The sequence below is a fragment of the Melopsittacus undulatus genome, chromosome Z (assembly GCF_012275295.1).
Source record: "Melopsittacus undulatus isolate bMelUnd1 chromosome Z, bMelUnd1.mat.Z, whole genome shotgun sequence".
NCBI classification, from domain to species: domain Eukaryota; kingdom Metazoa; phylum Chordata; class Aves; order Psittaciformes; family Psittaculidae; genus Melopsittacus; species Melopsittacus undulatus.
Genome location: NC_047557.1, coordinates 3,472,331 through 3,497,110, shown reverse-complemented (window position 1 = coordinate 3,497,110; position 24,780 = coordinate 3,472,331). Strand labels below are relative to the sequence as shown.

Sequence of the window (24,780 nt, the reverse complement as noted above, 5' to 3'; positions counted from 1 at the left end):
AGGAAGCAGATTGCTTTTGGGGTCCCTGTTCTCTTCCCCTGTGTCCTTCTCATCTGCTCAAGCCCTTTGTTTCTCCCGTGGCAGCTGGAGAAGACATGATACCAGGAGTTGTAGGTTTGCGTATGGGCCTCCCTTCCACCCAGCTTCGTTCAGTCTGGATTTATTGGTAGCTTCAATGTCTTTAATATTCATGTGGATTAATCTTTCAGCACTGCAACAGCTTTTCTGTTTGCTGCTTTAGATTAGTTTAATTACTGGCACTGTGTTGCCTTTAAATCTAAAACGGAAAAAAAAACCCAAGCCATTCATTGACTGCAAGCACAGGGAGTGCAGACCCACTGTGACTGTCTTTCCTGCAGACAGGCTGAAGCCAGCATACAAGGATTCTGTGGCTGCCCCATCCTTGGCAATGTTCGAGGCCAGGCTGGATGAGGCTTGGTGCAACCTGGTCTAATAGAATTTGTCCCTGCCTGTGGCAGAGGGCTGGAACTGGATGAGCTTTGATGTCCCTTCCAATCCAAACCAGTCTGAGATTCTGTGATTTGCAGCAGACACACCTGGCACTGGCCAAATGCTTCCCAGCCAAGGACCATGCCATGAGTTTTCTCTAGAGACTCAGGTGTGGGACCTGGGTTACATCTCATGTGAGTGAGAGGTGGGAAGACCTTGCTGTGGTTGGAGGTAGCTTTGGATGCAGTGTTGCAATTTGTCCACCAAAAAATCATAAGTTCACAGATTGGTTTGCTTGGAAGCGACCTTAAAACTCATCCAGCTCCAACCCCTGCCATCGGCAAGGACCCCTTCCACTAGAGCAGGTTGCTCCAAGCCCCTTTGTCCAACCTGGCCTTGAGCACTGACAGGGATGGGGCAGCCACAGCTTCTCTGGGCACCCTGTTCCAGCGCGTCAGCACCCTCACAGGGAACAGCTTCTGCCTAAGAGCTCAGCTCAGTCTCCCCTGTTCTGGCAGGTTCAAGCCATTCCCCTTGGCCTGTCCCTACATCCCTTGTCCCAAGCCCCTCTCCAGCTTTCCTGCAGCCCTTTTAGGCACTGGAGCTGCTCTCAGGTCTCCCCTTCAGGAGCCTTCTCTTCTTCACGCTGACCCAGCCCAGCTCTCAGCCTCTCAGAAATCCCTGCAATGGCCTCACTGCAGCAGGAGGATGCTTCTTCCTTGGGTGCAGCTTCTATGCCATGTCAGAGTAGTTTCACATGAGTGAAACTAAGACATCTCGCTGTGACATCTGCTTGCTTTATGATGTGGCTTGTGGCTTATTGCTGGTGTTGCCTGTGGATAGATGACCCAAAGTGTACCTGTATATTTAGGACTTTTTCTTCTGAGTCACCAGGATCCTGTTCAAATCCATACCATATGTGGGCCATCCCATTCCTCTTGGAGCATGTATGTATACAGGATTTGATGACAGGCTGGGACAAGCGGTGCCCTCTGCAGCACGAGCCTCGTGCCTTGTTTCCACTTAGCAAATTCCCCATACCTCTTTTGCAAGTAATTCTTCACTGGATCTGTTGGGATGTGGGGAGGCTGTGATGTGGGATGATTACATAGGGAGTCTCTGTGCCTGCTTTTGGGTTACAAGCTTGGTGTTGAGATGGGTAACTTGGTGGGAGGATGCTTTGGGAGAAACATTGCAACACTGTAAAGTTGCTTTCAATCCTTCCTCTGAGCAAATGAGGATGTGGTTCAGAGGGGACGATGGGTGGATCTGCACCCCATGGAAAACAGATTTTCCTAAGGTAAAATGTGTAGGGCTCTTCTTGGGCCATGTTGCGTAACTCTGACCCAACATCAGCCCAGCTCCCCATTACACTGCAACATTCCCATACCTAGCAGCCCCCATTGTCCCTTGCCAAAAATTCCAGCCCTGCAGACAGCAATGCTTTTGGATAACAACACCAGCATCCCACTGGCGACCCTCCAACGTCTGGAGCTGACCCTATGAGCACAATCACTGCTATTTCATTTTGTTCCAGCTGAGGTGGACTTTTCAAGGGTGGCCAAACCCTCGGGCTGGGGGCTTGGATTGTCTCCTTGGCTTTTGGCCACTGGAAAGTAGCTGGCCTCCATAGAGCAAAGTCTGAGTGTGGGGTAAATCTGGAAGTGCTAAAGTCCTGGTGGATAGCTGATGAAAACCTATGCTCACCCTGGGGCTGGTTAGATAGTGCTGGGCTGCAATAACTGTCTTTACTCTAGAGGACTGGGATGTCAAAGGGCCACAATTAAAACAGCAATCCATCTTCAAAATGTTACTGACACTGATTAAAGAGCTTGGGGAATTTTGCCATGTTTTAACTCTTCCTGAGCATCCGGCTTCATGTGCCAGAGATTGAATAATCCAGTGTTGCAAGTCAGCTCCAGAAACGTCAGGCTGCGATGCTGGCACTCTGCTGGGTGAGGACATTGGACCCATAAAAGCACAGATATTAAAAAGGCAAAATGTCTAAGAAATAGCAGTATGGACTGTGTGTGTATCTGGAAAAATAGCCATTTATCAACATAAGCTGCTTTTCCAAAAGTATTGGAAAGTAGGAAAAAACAATATCCCACACATTTTTCTTTTCCCATTTTACAGGTTTAAGCCAAAAACAAGAAAGAAAAAATTAAAAAAAAAGGCTTATGAGATTTAAGCTATTTATTACTGAATAAAACTGCATCTGGTCTGTGTGCTTCTGTGCCAAGTTCTGGCATCACGAGAGCACAAACATCGAGAGTTATGAGCCCCTTGAAAGTGCTGTTGATAACAGAAACATTGACTTAGTCTTAATTCTCTCAGGGATGCCACATGCTTGTTGGAATGTTTCAGAATCCAGATGCATGGAAGTGAGATGCTGCCTGTGACACTGCAGCTTCTTACCTGGTTGCTCCTGGGTCACTTCTATGGATATTCTTGATGGAATAAACAGCAACCTGATTTCCTATTACCATCATGATGGAAAAGTGAGTTCCTTTGCAATTAGCACCCCTTGACTTCAGCAGGAGGAGCAAATTCCCACAAGCGGGTTGATTTTCATGCTGGAAGGGACAGCTATTATCACCTCCTCCATCCTACATCTCCATATTAATCCCAGCCTAAGTGAGGGGATGTCCTTTAGGAAGCTATCCAGGCTGGGACTTATCAGCCTTGGTGCCCCAGAGGGGATTTCTGCTCTGAGCATGTAGTGCCTGGTGCTTCAGCCTGAGCTGGCTGCAGGTCAGTCCCTGCTGGGTTTTGTCAGGCTCATAACCAAGCTGATGAACCTCCTCCTGCCCAGCTCATGAGAGGCACCATTTTAGGCTCTACTCAAACATGGTTTCATCTTTGGTCTTTCTGATGTGGAGTCTCAGGATTGCTTCTCTCCAAGCCTTCTTCCTTCCTTTGGCACCAGTGTAAGAGGCTTATTGCTCCCAAGTGAACCCACCTCCTGCTTTTTATACAGCAAATACTTGTGCCTCCAGATGCTGCTGGGGCTCTGGGAGCTCATGGTTTGCTGATTATCAAAAATCACTCTCCCTCGGATAGCCTCCCAGCTGCATATCAGACCTGTATGGTTTTTCTTGGATGTCTTTCCATTTAGCTGTATAAAATGCATATTTCTTGGTGTCTGGATGAAGTTTTCCTTTATATGTTATTACAGTATGGCTTAGCAGCACTAACTCATGCCAGGACCTCATGCAGAAATGTAAAGTAAGAGCTATTTCCGCATCAAGAGACTGATGTTTTACTTGTATGTTATGTTTAGCGCTCTTTCTCCTAGTGTAGCACATACCTATAAAGTTTGGGATATGAAGTTTAATAGGGAACAGACTTCCAGAATCTTTGATTCTTAGCTACAGACTTTGTATTCTTGGAGCATAAAAAGTGAATTGTGAGGATGTGGCATGGCAGGACTTGTGTTAGATGGGGTTATACCAAACCTGAGTTCAGCTCACTGCTAGCACCCACCACATCTCCTGCAGCTTCTCTTCAGCCCTGGTATTTGGGGTGGGCTGTGGTCCCGACTACTGCCAGGGGTGCAGACAGGTCCCTGCATGGTATCTCCAACCAGTGCACAGTGATGGTCTAACCTCCAAAATCCTTTTGGTTAATTAAATAAAAAGATCTATTGAAAGCTGTTCTTGCACTATGGGCTGAGATCCTGGACTCAGGATGGGAACTTAGAGTGCTGTACAGGGGACTTACTAACCTTTGCTACTGGGGATATTTCTGCTCTCTCTTAAGAGGTCATCTTAATTTTTTGAACCCCAGCTATTGTAAGAAGCTCCTGTCTTCTGTGTATTGTCAATTGGAAGACATGCCAGCTTTTGAATGGCTGCTACCTTCTGCCTTGTGGGGTGAGGAGGAACACTTTTTGGTGTGTTTTTTGGGTGGTGTCTAAAAACCTCAAGGGGACCATGCAGTATATTGGCTTCCCTGGGTGGCAGGTACCTCAGTGCTGCAAGAGTTGCCCTCTTGGCCCCACTGAGGGTCTCATGCAGCCTTGTGAATAATTTGCACCCTACCTGACATGTGTCTGCAGGGTTTAAGATCAAGTCCAGCAAGAGGCCTGCAACATGGGATCAACAAACCCCTTTGCAAGGGGATGTTCCATGTCCTCCTGACTCCCATCCTTGCCTCTCACCGTTACATCTTTATTAGCTCTCAGCATTAATAGAGGCACTAATAACACACACAGCACTTGCCACCTCCCTTTCTTTAGTAGCCAGCCCAAGTTCTTACCATTCCCCAGAGCTGTGCTCTCTCCATGGGGTCAGGCACATGGTGTTGGTGGCATGTTTCTGCAGATGCTAGGAAAAACAAAACTCAGAGCTGTGCTTTGCTGCCAAAAAGTTCTGGCTTTGGGGCTGCTTTGCCAGGCAGCCAGCAAAGGAGAAAGGCTGGACTGCAAAACATCCACCATCCAACCTCACATTCTGTTCCCAGAGTAGTGAAACACCACAGATTTCACAAACCCAACTCTCAGTCACTTACACTCACTATGGATCCATAGGGATATGCTGGCTGGGATCTCTTACTTCTGTGTTTTAGATGTAGATAAACAAACCCAGCAGAAAAACCCAACTGGTTATTACAGTCCCATTTAAAACACAGGGAGGGAGAAAATCAATGCATAGAAAATGGAGATGTATAGGATTGATGCAGAATAACCCACCCAAAGCAGCCTCCTCTTATGCTTTTTTTAGGACAGGTCTCAATTGCTGCTCCAATCTCTCCCTAACAGGGAGGTCTAAAACAGGTCAGGCAATCTGTGCCCCCCAGAAGCACCCTTCCCCTCTTAAACGGTAAGTGGAAAGAAGGATGGGAATCCTGGAATGAGAGAATCCCAGCCTGGTTTGTGTTGAAAGGGGTTTAAATCTCATCCAATTCCAACCCCCTGCCATGGGCAGGGATATCTTCCACTAGAGCAGGTTTCTCCAAGTCCCATCCAACCTGGCCTTGAACACTGCCAGGGATGGGGCAGCCACAGCTTCTCTGGGCAACCTGTGCCAGCTCCTCAGCACCCTCACAGGGAAGAATATCTTCACTGGGAATCCCTATGGACAAGGGATATAACAGGAAGGTGATGATGTGCTGGCATAGGATTGAGGTGCTGTCCTTCATCCCTTCCGGTGCAGCCCATGCCAGGGCTGTGGATAAGTCCTGGCTTCCCAGTGCCCATTGGGTATGGGAATACCAAAGGACTATATTCCTGTCTGAGTTGCTGCAGCGTGGCACGGGTGATGCTGAGCGGATGAAGGTCTGACACCAGGTGGGATCACAAAGCAATTTTCTTAAGCAGGTTTAAAAGGCAGCTGAGGACATTGGCTTTACCCATTAACATGTTCTCTGGGGAAAGGTTAAAGTTTCATTCATATTTCAGACCTACCAAGTTTGGCAGCCTTTAGGTGGAGGGTTTTGGTTGTGGCTGTCATGGAATTAAGAGGCTCTGTGAGCAAGGCAGCATGACACCCAAGACCCTGCCAGCTCCTTGCAATGTGTAGCTGGGTTTTTTTTACCCCATGGATTTGGCTTTTTGCCCACTTCTGAGTGTCCTACTATCATTACTGGTAAGATGGAGTTTCTGCGAGCCCCTGCGGCTGGCTATTAGGAACAGTTAAGAGTGTTTTAAGGCAGGTGTTGAGCACTTCCAAGTATTTGGGGGGGGGACACTTTGGACACTATGAAAACAAGGAAACATTGGAAACTCAAGTATTGAATTTTGCTTTCCAAACAACTGGCTGCAGCATATTGCTGCCTGTCAAAGTCAAAGGCTCCTGTGTGCACAAGTCAGCACATTTTTACATTCCCAAGTGTGGGGATAGATCTTGCTCCAAGTGCTTCCCCATTGCTCTGTGCAGACAGAGAGAAGTAAGAGACTGCTGTCATGTCAGGATTTCTTATTTTTGAGGATAAATTCCTCCCCCTCATTAATTTTCTTATTTCCAGGTTGAAACCCATTCACATGGATGTAACAGCCCGCTAGTAACTATAACCACAAATCGATGAGCTGTTTTGCCCCCTTTGACCAAAGGGGCTCCCTTTTGGTTTTGTTTTCTTTTTTTTAATTGGGCTAATAGTCCAAACCCTGGAGAAGAGCTGTCGAGCCCACGTGCCTGCCAATAAACTGGGAAAACCTCCAGTTTTGTTTTCCTTTCCCAATGTGTGTCAGATAAAACAGGGTTTGGGTTACACATAAGGGCTGGAATGACGCTGAGGAAGAATGGACAGCTGAGCACAGTGGGTTGCAAAGCCCCAGGAGTTGCCTTGAAGTTCAGGTACCAGCCAAACCCTCTGTTCCCTTGGTAGTGCTGAGGTTTCACTTGGGAATAAGCCCTGAAAATGGCTGAGCAGCCCCAAAATATCATTGAGACCCAAGATGTGACCCCTGATTTTAGCAGGGGCATTGAGGGGAGATTCCTTTTGCCTGTTCATTCTCCATCCTTTCCGACGCCTTCAGACCAAACAGAAAAGAGAAGTGCTATGAAAAAGTTGCCGAGGGGTTTTGCAACATCTCCAAAGCCACATTCCTTCCACACTTTCCTGGCAGACGTGAGGAGCTGGGCCCAAAACTGTGAGAAATGGGGCAGTTTGGGAAGGAAAAGCTGGGCTGGGTGGGAAACATCATGCCAGGATGCCTGGGCCACCCATCCCTCCAGGCATGCAAGAGTCTGGGATTGGAGGAGTGAAGCTGGGACCACTAAACCTCAGAAAATGGTTTCTTTCCATTAAATTTAGCTTCTTTTTTTCCCCCTCCCTTTGGTGTGATGATCCAAAAATCATAAATACACCCTCGAATGCCATACATGAGATTAAAGCTATAATTAAAATGAAGTGCAAAGTATAAAAGCAAAAAGACGAATTTAAGTGTAGCAAAGCTGCTGAAGTGTTTCTCCTTCCTCCTCGGAAAATATTGCTGAATTCAACACTCTCCTGCGAAACATCATCTTCAACAAAACTTTTTTTTTTCCCCTGAAGTTAATGGGAAAGGGTTGCAGGAAAAAAACCCTCATCCAGAGCTGTATAAACAGCTGTCTCTGTACTGTGATGGGGCCAGGCTGCCTGGCTGTATCCCATCACTAGCTCTCGCTGCTCTTCTTTCCCACTTCTCTGAGTTGCTCTAACCCAGACTGCTCCAACCCTACTGATATATTACATCAGTAAATATAATGACAAATGGTGATTATTTCCAGATTTATTTTGTCATTAAATGCTGAGTCTAGGCTCTAAAAGGAGCCTAAGAAAAGGTTTTAGGTTTTTTTTGTTCATTTTTCCATTTTTCTGAATGTGCTTTTACCCCATGGTGTGCAGGAGAGAAGATGCTTTGCTCAGTGTTAGGGACCATGTGCATGTGTGCATGAGCCCATGCTATAGCCAGTCCAGCTCATGTCACTCAGCAATTAATGTGAAACTTAATTAGGATGAGAGAATGTTGAATGGGGACTGTTCAAGCAATCTGCAGTCTCTGAGGTCCATATTTATGTATTTTGGGGGATGACCTAAGCTGTATTTTGCTGTGCCTGCACAGGGGTCCTCGGAGGTGAGATACTCAGTTTCAATGACCCATTAAATGTCTGTGGAGGAGCCCATTTCAGCCCTGTTTCTCTAAAGTGCTTTGCATCCCTTTTCCATCAAATGTGCAAGACTGAGCAGGAGGATGATATACCTCCAAAACTTCATGTTTCCACCCAAGAACCAACCACAGCAGACCACCCCTTTGCTTAATGCAAAGTATCCATCCTGACTTGGTTCCTGGCATTGCACAGCCTGGCCAAACAAGTAACACCAATGAGAATGCTCTTTATCCATCACTATTGTGTTCTGGGGCTGCTGCTTTCCCGGCCGTGGCACTACCTATTGCATGGCAGTAGAGGTGCAGGACAGCAGGCTGCACTCTGGACTGGATTCGAGCCCAGTCTCTATTATTTTTGACACTCTTCTTGCCATTTGCTAGATGAAATGAGAAAGCTGTTGGTGAAGGTGCTGAAAGTGAGGCACATTCCTTCCTATCTGATAAATTTTTCTCAGGTTCTTTCTTCCTCCTAGTTGATCCTCCCTGCCCCTATTTCCTTGCCCTGCAGTTTGCTGTCTTATAATGGGAGTGAGATGGCATGATATCTCCCTCTTTTCAAGACATTTAAATTTTATATAGCTAAATATACTGTGGACTTGCTCTGGGGGTTTATTTCTTTCATTTTGTATTATTCAGGTGCATTGTCACCTCTCATTTCCGGTTAGTATGTCAGTTTAACTTATTTAATAAGGGTATCATAGAAATCATAGCATGGTTTGGGTTGAAAGGGACTTTAAAGCTCATCCAGTTCCAACCTCCTGCCACAGACCCGGACACTTTCCACTATACCAGGTTTCTCCAAGCCCCATCCAACCTGGCCTTGAGCACTACCAGAAATGAGGCATATATTCGCAGATAATTCGCAAAGGGTTAACACACGGCTGATGACACCAGGCGACTAGAAGGTTGGTTGTAAACATATTGTGAAGTCCCTCTGATGTCCTTCTCCTGTGCTGCATGAAGCTGGAGCTGCTCCCACAGTTTCAGCTTTCACTCACTGTATGCTAACAGGCCAGATGCTAACTTCCCGCCGCATTGCTGTCTCTGTGGGGAATCTTAATGCATGTCCAGGGAAACAAGCTGCAGGCTTCTGAGTTATTAAAAGTCTGGCAGTCTCTCTGCAGAGCCCAGTGCTTGGAAAGGCACCACTGATGGCTCCTCTTTATGGGGTTTATCTGCATCCCCAATGCAGAAGGAGGAATTGTGGGGACTGTAATCAGTGTGAAACAGCTGAGCCAGCAGAACTCTGATTGCAATGGGCATATCTTCTGTGGTGGCAAAGCCTGTTGGTGAGTGAAGAGAGGAGCTGCCACCTCCCTGTCTGAGCGATGGGATCAAGATGCAAAACCAGCCCCAGCCTCCCCACCGCAATCCCTGCCCCATTCCCTGCATGCCCGCATGCAAACCATGAATGCCTTGACAAGCTGGCCAGGTTGCCTTACCCAGGGGAAAAATGTGCATGCATCACAGGCAGCTTAACAGCATTAAGCAGATTCTGTTTTGCTCTGAAAAGCACTGGGCTCCCTGGGCTCCAGCTGTATGCTCAAGATACCTATCCTTAGCGTCAGCTCCAGGCCTTATCCTTGTCTCTTACCAGTAGCCTAAGTGCATAAAATATATGATTACCATGAGGAAAGTAGGTGAAAAGAGTTAGTTCTCCTTTCTGGGGTCTTCTTTTCACCAATTCCATAGCATCTCCCCCGCAGGGATTACCCAGGGCCATTTTATCTCCGAGATGGGTCAGTGTTTAATGATAACTCAGATCCCTTGAGCCTTTATGAGTGAAATATTGCTGGATTTATAAATTTGCATGCCTACAGACACAGTCAAATCATAACTGATGATAAAGAAGACTCCCCAGTGGCAGAAACACCCAGTATCAGACCAGTACAATTCTGTGACTCGATGTCAGGTACCAACCTGCAATAACAGATGAAGTTAGGGTTCACCTGGGGGTATGAAGGAAGCGGCAGCACTTCTTTAATGAGAAACTTCAAGCCTATTTCAGAAAATGTATAGAAACAATAAATATAACTGTAGAACTGAGGGGGGGGGGAAGAGGAAAAGCTGTGGAAGTGAGAAAGCAGAATTGAGGCGGACTTGATGAGTTTTCCCGCGGGTTTCTGCTGTGTTGGAAGAGTGGAAACAGTGAGCAGCCGAAGAGGTTCAGCTCTCTTCATGCCTGCATCATCTGTTGCCTTTCTAAAAACAAATTTATACCTCGTCAGTTTGAGACTGTAGCATGTTAACACCGTCTTCCAGCTAAGTGTTTTGGGTGGTTTGTATATAGCTATTAAGCAATCTTCCCCAAGGGCTTTTTGGTTGAATATGATCTTTATGGTGCTGGTAGGAAGATGGCAGTCACAGTGCTGCCAAGCTATGTAGCTGTGGGGAATACAGCCAACCCAGCTCAATGGTGAGCCCTTGACATCACAGTGAAGGCAGAGTGTCCATGGCAGCAGTGGAGGTGAGCCAGACCAGTCAGGGCCGCTACTGATCTGTACCAGTGTTCTGGCAGCATCAGGAATTAACAAAGCACAGACTGAAGAGTCATGTTGATGATCAGGGGCTGGAGCACCTCCCATATGAAGACAGTCTGAGAAAGTTGGGGTTGTTCAGCCTGAAAAAGAGAAGCTGTGTGGAGACCTCAGAGCAACCTTCCAGTATCTGAAGGGGGCCACATGGATGCTGGAGAGGGACTCATCATCAGGGACTGTAGTGATAGGTTAAAGGGTGATGGGTGTAAACTGAAATAGGGGAAGTTCAAGTTAGATGTAAGGAAGAAATTCTTCCCTGTGAGGGTGGTGAGGCACAGAACAGGCTGCCCAATGAAGTGGTAAATGCTCTATCCCCACCAGTGTTCAGGGCCAAGGTTGGACAGAGCTTTGGGTGACATGGTCTAGTGTGAGGTGCCCCTTTTCAGACTTGGATTATCAGGGTTTAGGCATAGAATCATAGAATAGTTAGGGTTGGAAAGGACCATAAGCTCATCAAATTCCAACCCCACTGCCATAGGCAGGGGCACCTCACACTAAACCATGTCACCCAAGGCTCTGTCCAACCTGATCTTGAAAAGCAGCATAGACATTAGCTGCCCTTGGAGCTTAGCTGAGGCCAAGACCATGGACAGCAACCAGGGTTGCCCATGATGGGAACTTGGGTGGATGGGAGGGCCGAGAAAAACAGCCCTTGCAAAACAGCCCTTGCAAAAACAGCCCTTGCAAATATGTATTGTCAACAGAAGAACATGAGGAGCTAATGTGAAGAGGGCATAAAGGGTTGTGGAAAGGGAAGAAATACATTGCGCTCTGCTGAGAAATAGCTCAGTTTAGATGCTCGCATTGAGACAGACGTCTCTGATTTTAGTGACATTTGGCCTCAACCAGTTAATGGCAGCCTGCACAAAACTATGATAAGTCATCTGCTTTGCTGACAGATGTGACGCAGTGCTCATCTCAGAGCTGCTGATCTGATGTTGCTCTGAGCTGTCATCATCTGCCACAACAATAGCACTTAAATGAAAGGAAGAACCAACAGGGCAAAGAAAGAAGGATTTCTGGCTGATGGGCAGCCTGACAATGAGCTCAGAGAAATCAGTGGCTTGAGATATGAGGAACTGGAGATACTCGTGGCCCCAGGAGGAGTACGTCAGTGGGCTCACACAGCAGGGTAGGTTGGTCCTTCTGGCCAGCAGTCTGGACATGGAGCCACATGTTTCCAGATTGGCCTCAGGTCAAAAGCCTCTTGGGGTCAGTGAGGACTGTGTTACCTCTGCAGCAAGGACACTGAGCTTCTCCCTCCCTCTTTGTCTGGAGAAGAGAGGCATTTGCAGCAAAGCTGATGACCCTGCTAGGTTCCTTTGGGGTAGGCCATCAAAAAAAACATCCAAGACCTGGCTGACCTCTCTTCCTGCAAAATCAAAGTATCCCAAAGGAGAAGGAGAATCCTCCTGTAGGATGAGGGCCAAAATTCAAGCTCAGTGAGCTGAGAGGTCTCTGCCTTCCTGATCCCAGGAGAACATCGCCTTCCTGCAGCCACTGCTAGGCAATATGGCTCGTGGAGGATGCAATTAGCATCTCTGGAGTTTGATAGGTCCTGTAGATGTTTCACTAAACCAGGCTAAGGCCTCCCAAGATACAAAAAAAATGTCTGGAAATCCTTAGCTAAAGTTGCACCAGGCATCAAGAGATGAGAGACGGGCTTTTTTTGCTTCACTTGTGTGCTACAGTGTGTCCCAGTAAATGTGTGGAAATACCACTTAAGTTTCACTGTCTTGTGTCACTCCAAGCTGTTTTTGTCTGAAATACAACTACACTAGGGTCACAGATTAGTGTGTTAGGGTGTGCAGAGGGGCTAGCACTTCTACCTGCTTTTGCACCTTGTTTTCAAGCCCTGTGAAGACCTGGAGGTGTAAAATGGCTCACCGGTAGCAACTTTCCATGGGGAGGAATCCATGGCCATTAAAGGTTGAGCAATTCACCATGAATTGCTTTGCAAGTACCCAACTAACACAGCAGTTAGGAGGCATCTGCCCATGACTATGGTGTTGCTCAGCTTTAGCAATGTGCCAGGGCAGCACAGAATTCCCATTTTGTTATTCAGCCTTTACATGCCTGTGGCTTACAGTGAATTGGTGATAGCAACAAATATGACCAATACTGGGGGAGTGGGGTACGTGAATGGCTCTTGGGTCTGGGTTTGCAGCTCTGTCATGTAAGAATGGCAGTTCTGATCCCACCTCCTCTGGTTTTAATTGATAACATAGTCGAATCACACTGTTATCCGACAGCATGAGAAATTATTACCTTAAGAAGTGCTGCTGCTGGTGGCATGCGTATTTGTTACCTGCTGCCTCTCTCAGAGGGGCACTGTGGAGGATTAGCTTGTATTTAAGAGATACTGTAATTACTTACACACAGTTTTGCAAACCATTTGTTTCTGTTAGGTCCTCTCCCATTGTTTCCCTTGCTGGTATTTGACATGCTTTGTGCATCTTCTGTTTCCATAGGGTTATGAACAGGAAGCACTTGGGGCTCCCTGAGCTGCTGTGATGGACTGAACCTGCCTGCTGGCAGATGGGAGATGGGAGCAGAAGGGATCTGTGTGAAGAAAGCATGATGTCCCTGTCTCAGGATGACACTCAGTGTCTCCTGGTGCTGTTGTTCCTGGATATCTCGTGCAGTTGGCAAAGATTAAAAAAGGAAGAGGAGGGTTTTAAGAACGTGTTCAAAACACTAAAGGGTAGATGGTCCATTCTGGGGCTGATCCTCAGCAAAGAGGCATCTATAATAACTTCACTCGAGCAATTCTTCACCTTGGAGTTGATTCTTTCACTAGTTGAAGAGCCAGAAGTTTTACCATGACGCCTGTACATTAACATGCCATATTGGGCAAAAGGCCTACCCAACAAGGCACAATCCAGTGACAGATGTTTTGCAAAAGGCTCCACTAGAGATGACTTTCACACCTCATTTCTTCCTCATTCTAATCAGTTTCATGGCTGGTCTCATAGCTGTCACTGTTGTGTTTCCTGCAGCCACCCTCTCCCTGCATGCAGCTCACAAGGATGGGCTATTGAAGGGTCTCAGCAAAGACATGTGGTCTTAATCCTGGCCTTCAGAGGTGAAAGACAGTTTCTTAGAGCAGAGGTTATTTCCTTGCCTATGAGACATATTTAGACAGGCAAAGAAATACCTTGAATGGCTTAGAAAGTCAGCAAGCTTTGAAAACTTCAGTGAGCTCATAATCCATGCAACATATTTTGGTAAACAGTTGTTTTCTCCCCTTTCCTAAAATGCTGAGGCTGTATCACAGAATCATCAAATGGTTTGGCTGGGAAGAGGCTTTCAGAGGTCACCTAGTTCCATCCCCCCTGCAATGAGCAGGGACACCTTCCACTGCACCAGGTTGCTCAGAGCTAAGCACAACCTGGCCTTGAATGTTTCCAGGGATGTGGCATCTACCCTCTCTCTGGGCAGCCTGTGTGCCAGTGTTTCACGGTCTTCATAACGAACAATTTCTTCCTTATACCTAGTCTGAATCTCCCCTGTTTTAGTTTAAAACGGTCACTCTTTCACCTATCACTACAGACACTATTAAAACTTTTCTTCTTTTCTCTTTAAGACAGGAAACCAAACCAAGCTGAAGTAGTTTTGACCACTACACACGTCAGTTTGGTGCCAAAATTCACATTGAACTCAAACATATGTTTTGGCTCCAATGTTCTTTGGAGGATAAAACTATTAGTCAAAATCAATATTTCCCATGTATTTGATGTTAACTGACCTGTTCTCTTTCTTTTTAACCCTTTTAGCAGAGAAGAATACTGATGTTTGCTCAGTTCTTGCCCTGGATAGCCAACCAGCGTGCTGGGCTGCCCTGGCTGCCCCTGGCCCCCTAGACAGCTGTGCTCTTCTCTTCCAGGTGCTCCATTTCAAAGGTCTCAGCATCCCCATGCTACCTCCTGCCGGCATTTCCACCTGGGTCCCCAGCCTCAGCTCCCTGCTGACTTCGCCCTGCCCCACACAGTGCAGCCCCAGCCGGGGCTGACTCCTCACATGGCCCCCCCACACCAGCACAGTGGTCCCCTGCACCAACCCCTGGCCCCAGTGCCAGCCCTGCCCTTCCAGGACATGGCCGGACCCTCCTTCCTACCTCAGGCGCTACACCAGCAATACCTCCTCCAGCAGCAGCTCCTCGAGGCGCAGCACCGCCGGCTTATGCCCCATCACAGGTAAGGGGAACCTACTTGTCCTGTAGGATGCTGAGAACCTATCTTAGCCTCACTTCAGCAAAGTGGCTCCTGCAAAACCCTGAAAGTATGTTGAGACATAGAATCATAGAATCAAATAGGTTGGAAAAGACCTTTAAGCTTACCAAGTCAAACTGTTACCCCAGCACTCCCAAGGCCATCACTAAACCATGTCACTATGCAGTTTGTGAACACTTTGAGAGATGGTGACTCCAGCCCTGCCCTGGGCAGCCTGTTCCAATACCTGACCACCCTTTGGGGAAGAAATTGTCCCTAATCTCCAGTCTAAACCTTCCCTAGGGCAGCTTGAGGCCATTTCCTTTTGTCCTGTCACCTATTCCTTGGGAGCAGAGACCAGCTCCCTCCTGGCTCCATCCTCCGTTCAGGTAGTTATAGAGAGAAGTAAGGTTATCCTTGAGCCTTCTCTTCTCCAGACTAAACCCCACAGGTCCCGGACCCATTCCTCATCACACTTGTGCTCCAGGCCTTTCACCAGCTCCATTGCCATTCTCTGTACCCATTTCAGAGTCACATGTTTGTAATGCTGGGTTTTCTTCACAAATAAGTTCATTGTGTACTCCTGAAATGCATCCACCAGAAGAGAAGATGCAGGGCAAGTTGCACCTGCAGGTGCAGGGGATACAGAACATGCTCACCTAGTATGTTCCATTGTCATCTATTATTGTTACTTGTAGGAGAATCATATTGGTAATGCTTTGGTGTTGCAATGAACCTGTTCTTCATGTAACAGAAAGCAATAGACTCTAAGAGCTACCTCATCACATTTCCTGTTCAAAACCATGTCAGAGATTGTACCCACCCATCCCATCAGGTTTTGCACATGAAGACCATGCTCCTCTGGGTCAAGGCAGGCTTTCCAGTTCAGTGAGGGAATGACGCTGTTGACCTGCAGCACATTCAGTCACAGAAAGCAGCCTAAATTCAGACTGGGCTCATGACTGCAGAGAGACTTACTCAGCAGAGGTGGAAATGGATGCCTGGCCTTGTCCTGATTGTGTTTCTTGAGAGAGGGGTTTAGATAGCACGTAGGAGAGGAACGCTTTTTTTGGAAACATATGGAAGCTATTTGCGGGTTGTACCCATGGATCAAGAATCAGAGGATGAGTCTTTGTGATAATGCTTCATATGGAAAGAATGCTGCAGACAGCAAACACTTTCTCTCCATACTCTTTCTGCCTGAAAACTGTGTGTTCCTCCCATCCTTGTTTTGTTTTGCATAAGCTGGGGTTTTAGGTGGATTTAATGATTAGTTAATAACTGGGTAGCAAATATGTGCAAGGCTGAGGCACTGATGATACAAGTGTTTATCTCTTAGTCATAAGCTGAATTCAAATAAAAGCGCAGAGCCATGCAGAAGCCGTTTTGGTAGATGCTGTCAGTGTTACATTTGGAAGTGGGTTGTGGTGTAGAAAAGGTCAGGAACATCTTGCCTGGTCCCATATCCTGTTTCTGAAAGCACATCTGCATCAGAGGAGGGTGTCAGAAACCTCATAGGTTACAGGCATGAGGTCCCAGTAATGGGAATCTGGCTGTGTCTATAAAAGTGAAGCCTCTGAACTGTGTCTGCATGAAAAATTCTTTATCTAGCTGTACCCTGCTGCATTTGCTCTAGTGTTTTCCCATAGATTTGTTTTGTGATGGCTCCACTTGTAAGCAGGGACTCAGCAGGGAGCAAGGTGTATGAGTCCATAACACAAATCCTGCTTGTGCATCCGCCTTATCTTTCTCCAAATGGGGATACTGATCAAGCAGCACATGCACTACTCCTAAGTAATTCAAATATGCAATAATCAAGAGAAGAGACTCAAATTCTCAGAAAAACCTTGCTGCATTTTCTACCATTTTCCTTTACCTGCCTGCAAGGGCAGCAGAGCTGAGGGAGAAGGAGCTGGATCCCAGCCTGGCCTGTCCATCATCCAGAGAAATATTGGCAAAGGCCAGCGAGAGTAAATTCTGCTTTCAGTTACTCCTCAGTAATCTTGTTATGAATGAGGTTTCCCAGGAGTTTATGGACTGCATGGGGAGACGAGACAACCTGCAGCTTCTTTATGATGATGGATAATGCCTGAAGCAGGGACACGTTTTATCTTGTCTTGTTTATGGGGCTGGCAGTGAAAAATAAAATTGTGCAAATGGCACAAAGCTGCCGAGGAGCAAGTTGTTTGGTTTCCTCTTTTTCTCTCCATGAGAGTAATAGCATCTCCTGTAAAGTGAGCACAAGTGGATGCCATGGCAGGTGGGGGAAAGTAGAGGTCTGCATTACATCTGTGGTGACCATGAGTAAATTACCTCTTCCTATCATCCCTGACACCTCTCTGGACTCTTTTCTCTTGAACACATAGAATCCCAGCCTGGTTTGTGTTGGAAGAGAACTTAAAGCCCTTCCAGTTCCAGTCTCCTGCCAGGGGCAGGGACACCTTCCACTAGACCAGATTACAGCAAGCCCTGTCCAACCTGGCCTTGAACCCAGGGATGGGGCATATTCACAAGCCCAACTGTTTGTTTCTGTCCCTTGGTTCATTAACACAAACTCTTGAGCAGGAGCTGTATATACCAGTGATGCCACATTACTCACCCACTCTGTCTCCTACCCACAGGCGGGCTCAAGAACGTATGTCCGTCCAGCCTCATCGTCTACACCCCAGCTTTGACTTCAGCCACCAACTACAAACTCCACAACCCATAGGGCCCCAGCCCAGGTATTTAGCCGAAGGCACGGATTGGTAAGTCTTATACATTTCACTAGTGTGTAGAATGATGTGTTTAAAAAGTATTGGAATGGTACAAGCATTTATGAATGTCACCATGGATCAGTGCTTCATGGAAGTTAATGGTTCAGCTCAACAGATACAATGCATGCAATAGGAAACTCATCTTAGGAAGAGCCATCTTGGCTGAAGCACTTGCAGAATCATAGAATGGTTTGCATTGGAAAGGACCTTGAGATCATCTGCTTTCAACCCTCTGCCATGGGCAGGGACTCCTTCCACTAGACTAGGTTGCACAAGGCCTGTTCAACTTGGCCTTGAACACTGCCAGGGATGAAACATTTACAACTTCCTTGAGTAGCCTGTTCCAGTGCCTCACCACTTTCATAGTAAAAAATTTCTTCCTTATATCTAACCTAAATATCCCCTGTTTAAGTTTAAACCCATCACCCTTTGTCCTGTCACTAGAGTCCCTGATGAAAAGTCCCTCTCCAGCATTCTTGTATCTTCAGATACTGGAAGGCTGCTATGAGGTCTCCATGCAGCTTCTCCAGCCTGGACAGCCCAAATTCTCTCAGCCTGTCTTCATAAGGGAGGTGCTCCAGCCCCTCTGGACTTGCTTCATCTATATGCATGTATATGATCACATTGAGGTGTTGATATTGCCTATAACTCTTCATCCATGGACACAGCATCCAGCCAAGCATTAGTCTTCCCCAGGGTCTTTTCCTACAGAAGGGCACAGCCAGGGTCCTGTAGACCAATGTCTCTGTCCAAAGTAGATCTCCTGCTGTCCACCAGGCACTCAAAAAACTGTGACCACAGCTTCTTCTGTCTAAATTAAGGAGCACTGTGCTGCCCTGCCCTGCAGGGTGGTGTGAACAAATTAATAGTTGTTAATTGTCCTCCCACTGTAGTGCTCGATACCCTGGAACAAACGAGCAGGGAATTGACCGTTTCATTTTCAGAGCAGGCTCTGAGCTTTTGCACAGTTAGTTTTAATAGAGTCCTATTTGGAAGAATAAGAAAATAAAAACATAATTCTGAGCTTGTTAGCTGAGGAAAGTCCATTCTGTTCACCAAATGGAAGAAATAGCATGTGAACATATAATTACAGACAATCACAATGAGTATGCACAAGGGGAGCAAAACAAAGTGGCACAGGAAATCTTAATTATGGCATTTTCTAACATCTGAGCACTTCACTCTGCAAATGGAGAGTCCTTTTAACATAGGGGGAGTTTCCCCCCTCCAGGTTAATAATACACAACTTAAGATATGGCCAGATCCTTCTGCTATTTTCTTCTCAGGTGTTCCCATTACTGGCACCACTGTGGGCTGAATTTGGCCAAGATGACATTGTTCAGATCAGTTTGCAAAGCTGCTCATGTACCATCTGGATACAGCCATTCTTTCTGCCTCTCTTTTGTAGCAGAATGTTTAATTATAATCATTAGAAGGATCTGATAAAGCACCACTTTATGTTCCCCTCCTCCTCCCTCCTTTCCCCTCCCTGTGTTGCTCCATAGCTTTATAAAACAGAAGGAGTAAGGATGACAGAAATCATGTACTGTGTATATATATTTGGGTGACTCACTTCCCCTTGGGGCACATGTAGACTTTTGCCCAGTGATGGATATGAAAACTTTGCTCTAATGTGTTACCACTGCATAAGCAGCAGCAGTTGTAGGCACTGTTGCGAGAAACTGGGATGGAACGAAGATCTGAACATGATCAGTCATCTCAGACAGCCCAAATTTGATTAAAATCCCTTGGTGAAGAATAAATAAACTCCCATTTGGTTCCTTAAATCATCTTCTGCATTTGTATTTAGTGATGACCATTTAACCTGTTATCCTTGACTTGCTGGTTGTTGGAAGCCCATGAACCATAAGCATCACAGTTCTTGAACCTTGCATCTGAGCATCAAGATGTTGTGCAGTAATCCATGCAACAGAGGCTAGAAGATGATTGTTGGTTTTGGTTTTCTTCACCTAATGTGCTCTGCTTATTCATCCTCAAATCCTAAGAAAACATGGTTCCATGAAGTCTTCCGATTCAAACCCTTCTGTATTACCACAGCATCACTTCAGGGGCCTCAACATCCAACTCTAAGGCTTTAGATGCACGAATGCACAAAAAGTTCAGCAGTGCTGTTAATGCAATTACTTGTGCAAGTCAATGATGGCCATTCATCTTTGAGAGATCTCTGCAGCCCTTGATCTCAAAACACTCCATGGATTATCACATCTATTTTTTAGACAGGGAATATGGGAAGGCAGTGAGGAAGTGGTCAAGGTCATGCATCAGGCCACTGACAGGGCTGGGAAAGGATCCAAAGCCTCTTGATTTCCAATTGAGCCTTCCAACCACCTGGGAACAGTCTCAAGCAACTGGATAAACATCCAAAATTGTGACACAGGAGCTGGAATGTGCCCAGTCCTGCAGCTTCTCATCCTGGTTGTGCTCATTCCAGTTGCCTGCTGTCTTATCCTCTGCCAGGTTTTGTCTGGCTAGCATATGTCTAGCACAGGCCCAGCAAAGATAGTCCCTTTTTGCTTCACCTTAGTGTGGGGTGTCTTATGAGGGAGTACTAGAGCACAGGAACTGATGCCTGGTATGCAGGCGGTTCTGGCCAAAGGATTCTTGCATTTACTGTCACTTCATATCTGTTATCTACTTCTGGCTGAGAGCAGTTTCCCAGCTGCTGAAGGACACGTCTGGGTTACTCCTAACAAGCCATGGCACTCACTGCTGCTGTCCTCCATGCAGGGGAAGGGAAGTTCAAAGCTGAAACGGGAAGACACCCCTGTGATCTAATTAGCTTTGCTCTGGCAAATGTGAAGACAATGGTTATTACAGTGCTGGCTTTTGTAATTATGATAAAGAGAATGATGTACTCGTTTGCTGAGACACTCTAGCTGGACAGACAAGGGATCAGCTAATTGGATTATAGACAGAGGAGCTGTGTTAGGTCTCTCATCCCCTCCACACAGTGTGGGGGTGGGGATGCAGTTTGTTTCTTCATTCTGGCCTGGGCAGAACTGTAGTGTTTGCCAGGGTCTTTGGTCATGCCAAACCCTGGGATTGAGATGGATTATTCTTCTGGAGGAAAAATCCACACAAACTCAGCAAGCTGAGCCCCCAGTTCTGCTTGACCAGGCCAGGATGCATGTAAGTGGGACCATTGGGGATGTCCTGATTCATTGCCTAGTGGGAGATGTCCCTGCCTATGGCAGGGGTTTGGAAATGAGTGATCATTAAGTCCTTTCCAACCCAACCATTCTATGATTCTATGATTCATTGGTGATGGCCTGCTGGTGGTGTGACACCCTTTCCTACATCAGTCTTATCCATAAATCTCTTGCCTTTGGCACACAGAACAGTTCTGGAGCTTCCTGAGGCTGGGTTAAGGTGAGGTGCAGTCTCCCATGCCTCCCCAAGTCCTACCATGATGTGGGTTGGGTGATCTCCAAGGAAAGCACAGGCACATCTAAAAGCCCCCATACGGTGCCTAGTTGGCTCCTAACTACTGTGGATGATTCATTGATGTGTTCCCTGAACAATTAACTGTATTCCCACAAAATATTCAAGGCAAAATGTAATTGTTTGCAGTAATGGCAGCATGGGGAGTACCTGGTCTGACTGGATTGAGTTATCGAGCCTGGGTACTGATCAGAGACACTAATATGCTCTTGCTCTGAAATTAGCAGGTTGAGTCTGTGCAGCTCTTGACCCTGGCTAACACAAAAGCTAACTGGCATAAAAGCAACCCTTTACACCTTCAAGCTGGTACGGTCATGAGGGATTGCCCCAAATGGAGGAAACTCCTTTCCAAGCAGTAGCATAACCCAATGTTGAGGAATCCATAGCAGCCCAGATCCCACCAGTGGAGGTTGCCCTTGAGCATGACCTGACTTGGTATAAGCCATGCAATACAACCATGCAGTCAAAGCCATAGGAAAATAGAATCATTTACTAAACTAGGTTGGAAAAGAACTTTAAGTTCATCCAGTCCAACCATTATGCTAACACTGACAAGGCCACCACGAAACCATGTCACTAAGGGCCTCATCTACATGGTGTGTGAACACTTCTAGGGATGGTGACTTCACCACTGCCTTGGGCAGCCTGTTCCAATGCCTGATCATCCTCTGGTGAAGTAACTGTTCCTAATCTCCAATCTAAGATCCATATCCTCATCCTTGTGTCCACAGGGACCTCAGTGTCGATGCAGGACTGACTCATGCCCAGTTCCAGGTCCGTCCGGTCCCTCAGCCCTATCAGCATTACTTAGCTACACCTCGGATGCACCACTTCCCCAGAAGCACATCCTCGACACAGATGGTAAGTGAGACGCTTTTACCAAGAAATGTTTTATGCATTGTCTGCCAGAAGGCAGTCAAAATAAAGGCTGCTATCTTTCTATCACCTGTCTTCTGTGAATCCCACTTATCTCCGGCCGTGGGAGGGAGTGTCTGAAAGGATAATGTTGCATCATTGCACTCTGGATTAGAGAAAGGAAAGAAAAGCTCAGCTGCTCTGAAAACGTTTGATGAACTGCATGCAGCACCATGCTCACAAGCTGGTCTGCAAAACCTGAGAAGCATGTGAGAGACTCAGCAGTTATTACTAATAGTATTATTAACACTGGAACAAACTACAGTCTCCCAGAACTCTGTGTATGCATAAGGACTGGTGATAGGTCCCGAGTTCCCTGGACTCAGAAGATAATTCCTGGTCATGTCTTTTCTCTCTGCATCAGCCCTGATGCCATCTGTAGAGGTTTATCACAGGTGGAGGTGGGATTTGATGAGAAGATGGTCTGACTGGGGTCATTTGCTGGCCCTTCTCCTAGAAGGTGCTGTGTTTGGATCTGAGTCATGCCAAGCACTTCTAGGCCTTAGAGCATCTTCAGAAATCCCACGAAGATGCTTTTAACTCGGCCCCATAGTTAGACCCTGACACCTGTGTAGTACAGTGACACTTAAAATAATCAAAGTGTGGATGGAAAGAAATCCACCCATTTAAAACTAAATAAAATAAAATCCCCTTTACAGCTGATAGATGTTTAACATTTGGTGCTGCAAAGTTATGAATGCAACAGGAGCATTATAACAGTTTATTCAGAAGAAATGCATGCTCTTAGTTATCATTTATAGGAGATCTTTTTAATAAAACCTCTCCTTTTCTTTTTTTTGTTATTACAATGCTTCCACTGGGGCAAGGTGCCAGTCTGCTCTTTTGTTTTAGATTTTCAAGGCACTTGATTTAAGTCAAGGTACACAAGGGATTTCAATGTGCACTACAGGTGTCTTTATTTTTCTCCCTCTTCTCACAGGTTGTTCATGAAATCAGAAATTACCCTTATCCTCAGCTGCAGCTACTTGCTCTTCAGGGACTGAACCCAAGCAGGCACACATCAGCTGTGAGGGAGAGCTATGAGGTATGTATCTCAGGGGCTGGAATTATCATTTAACTTTTAATGCTGGGAATCTATGCAAGCTCTGGTATAAACTCATGTTTTGTGGCATGGCAGCTGCACTGAGTCTTACAGCAGTTTTAGTAATAACTGGGAAGCAATGTTTGAGTGGGTCTGGTAAAAGCTGGTTTACTCCAGAGTGCCTGCATCTGACTCAGGTTGACTATGACTCTCTCCATGTTTGTCAACAAAGAAAAGAAGGCTCCAGGGAGACCTTAGAGCAGCTCCAGTGCCTAAGGAGGCTACAAGAAACCTGGAGAGGGCTTTGGACAAGGGCCTGTAGGGACAGGCCAAGGGGAATGGCTTTAACCTGTCAGAGTGGAGACTGATATGAGCTCTTAGGCATAAGCACTTCCCTGTGAGTGTGGTGAGGTTCTGGCACAGGGTGCCCAGAGAAGCTATGGTTACCTCATCCGCGGCAGTGTTCAAGGCCAGTCAGGACAGGGCTTGAAGTAGCCTGGTAGTAGTCTAGTGGAAGGTGTCCCTGCCCATGGCAAGGGTTTGAAACTGAATGAGCTTTAAGCTCCCTTCCAACACAAGCAGTTCTGAGATTCTACGAAAATGCTTCAGTTCTACAGGGTTTTGTTTCCCAACAGAGTTCAAATTCTACTCTAATTTCTGAATTGGTGGATATCCTGCTCTTTGCCTTGAGTCTTTAGTTATCAGCCCAAGTACCAAGGTTCAGATCCATCATTTTAGGATGACTGCTTTGGGGTTGATGGACATTTCTATGAAGGAAAGGGCAGGAGAGAACCTTAGTCACCAGCAGGTATGGTGGGTTGGTGGGACCTTGTGTCTAGGATCAATGCTGATGTTGTTTGCTGCTGTTGCTGTGCCACAGGAGCTGCTGCAGCTGGAGGACAGGCTGGGCAGTGTGAGCCGTGGTGCTGTCCAGAACACCATCGAGAGGTTCACTTTCCCCCACAAATACAAGAAGGTGAGAGCCCCAAACCACAGCAAAGGTGACAGCCCCTCTCAGTTGTACAAGTGCTGTGCACACAGAGAGGACAGAAGGAAAGTCTTTGGTGGGTCACAATCCTCAGGTTGTCAGACTGGTGGCTATCAATCAAAATATTTCCCAAAATGGGTGAGGAATGTAAAATCCAGAATTGGTGCTTTGATATCGTGTGGGCCTCCCCTCCCTTTATGAGGGGTACCTCTTCTGTTGGAGCTGATCTCTTTCCTGCAAGGAGATGGTGTCATTTTTTGGGGTTCCGGGCAAAATTCTTGCTTGGGTACAAATTTCACATGTTAGTAAGTTGCAGCTGGGCAGTTAGAAGTAGAGGTGTTGTACTGCCCACATACAAAGTGAATTGACTCCTGCTGTGCTCATCTCTGAGTGCATCTCCAGCAGATCCAGAAGAATTATAGTAGTAGGAATGGATGTGTGTGTGGAAGAGAAAAAGGGAGAGCTGACTAAGTGCTGCCCCATGGTGCAACATATGGCTGGGCCAGTGGCTAAGCTGTCATGGGACACAGTGGTTGCCCTTTCTGGCAGTGGTGGCCCCATGTGCTTTGGGCTCTCCAAGAGAAGCCTCCAGCAAAGGAGATGTTGAGCCATCTCCACTGTGAGGAGGTGGGGGGGGGGCTGTGTTAGGACAGCAGAGGTCAGGCTGCTCTCTGGGACTCTACCACCAGTCCCATTCTTAAAGGCCCCAGGAAGAGACATGCCAATGAGCTGTATGTTGGTAGCATCCTGCCTTCACTGACTGCTTTGGTTTCCTCAAACTGGAGGATCTGGCTGACAGATGAAGCTCTTATTATTTACCTTTGTGCA

The 24,780-nt window shown here is 46.7% G+C and overlaps 1 protein-coding gene across 1 annotated transcript in view; it reads left to right on the top strand.

Moving 5' to 3' along the window:
- ARK2C (arkadia (RNF111) C-terminal like ring finger ubiquitin ligase 2C) overlaps positions 1–24,780 on the top strand; it is a 52,434-nt gene that overhangs the window by 21,809 nt on the left and 5,845 nt on the right. The window contains exons 2-6 of the mRNA XM_005145388.3: positions 14,465–14,774; positions 17,411–17,536; positions 21,739–21,868; positions 22,863–22,967; positions 23,845–23,940. Of these exons, the coding sequence (XP_005145445.1) occupies positions 14,465–14,774; positions 17,411–17,536; positions 21,739–21,868; positions 22,863–22,967; positions 23,845–23,940 (767 nt within the window). The remainder of the gene's footprint in view (positions 1–14,464; positions 14,775–17,410; positions 17,537–21,738; positions 21,869–22,862; positions 22,968–23,844; positions 23,941–24,780) is intronic.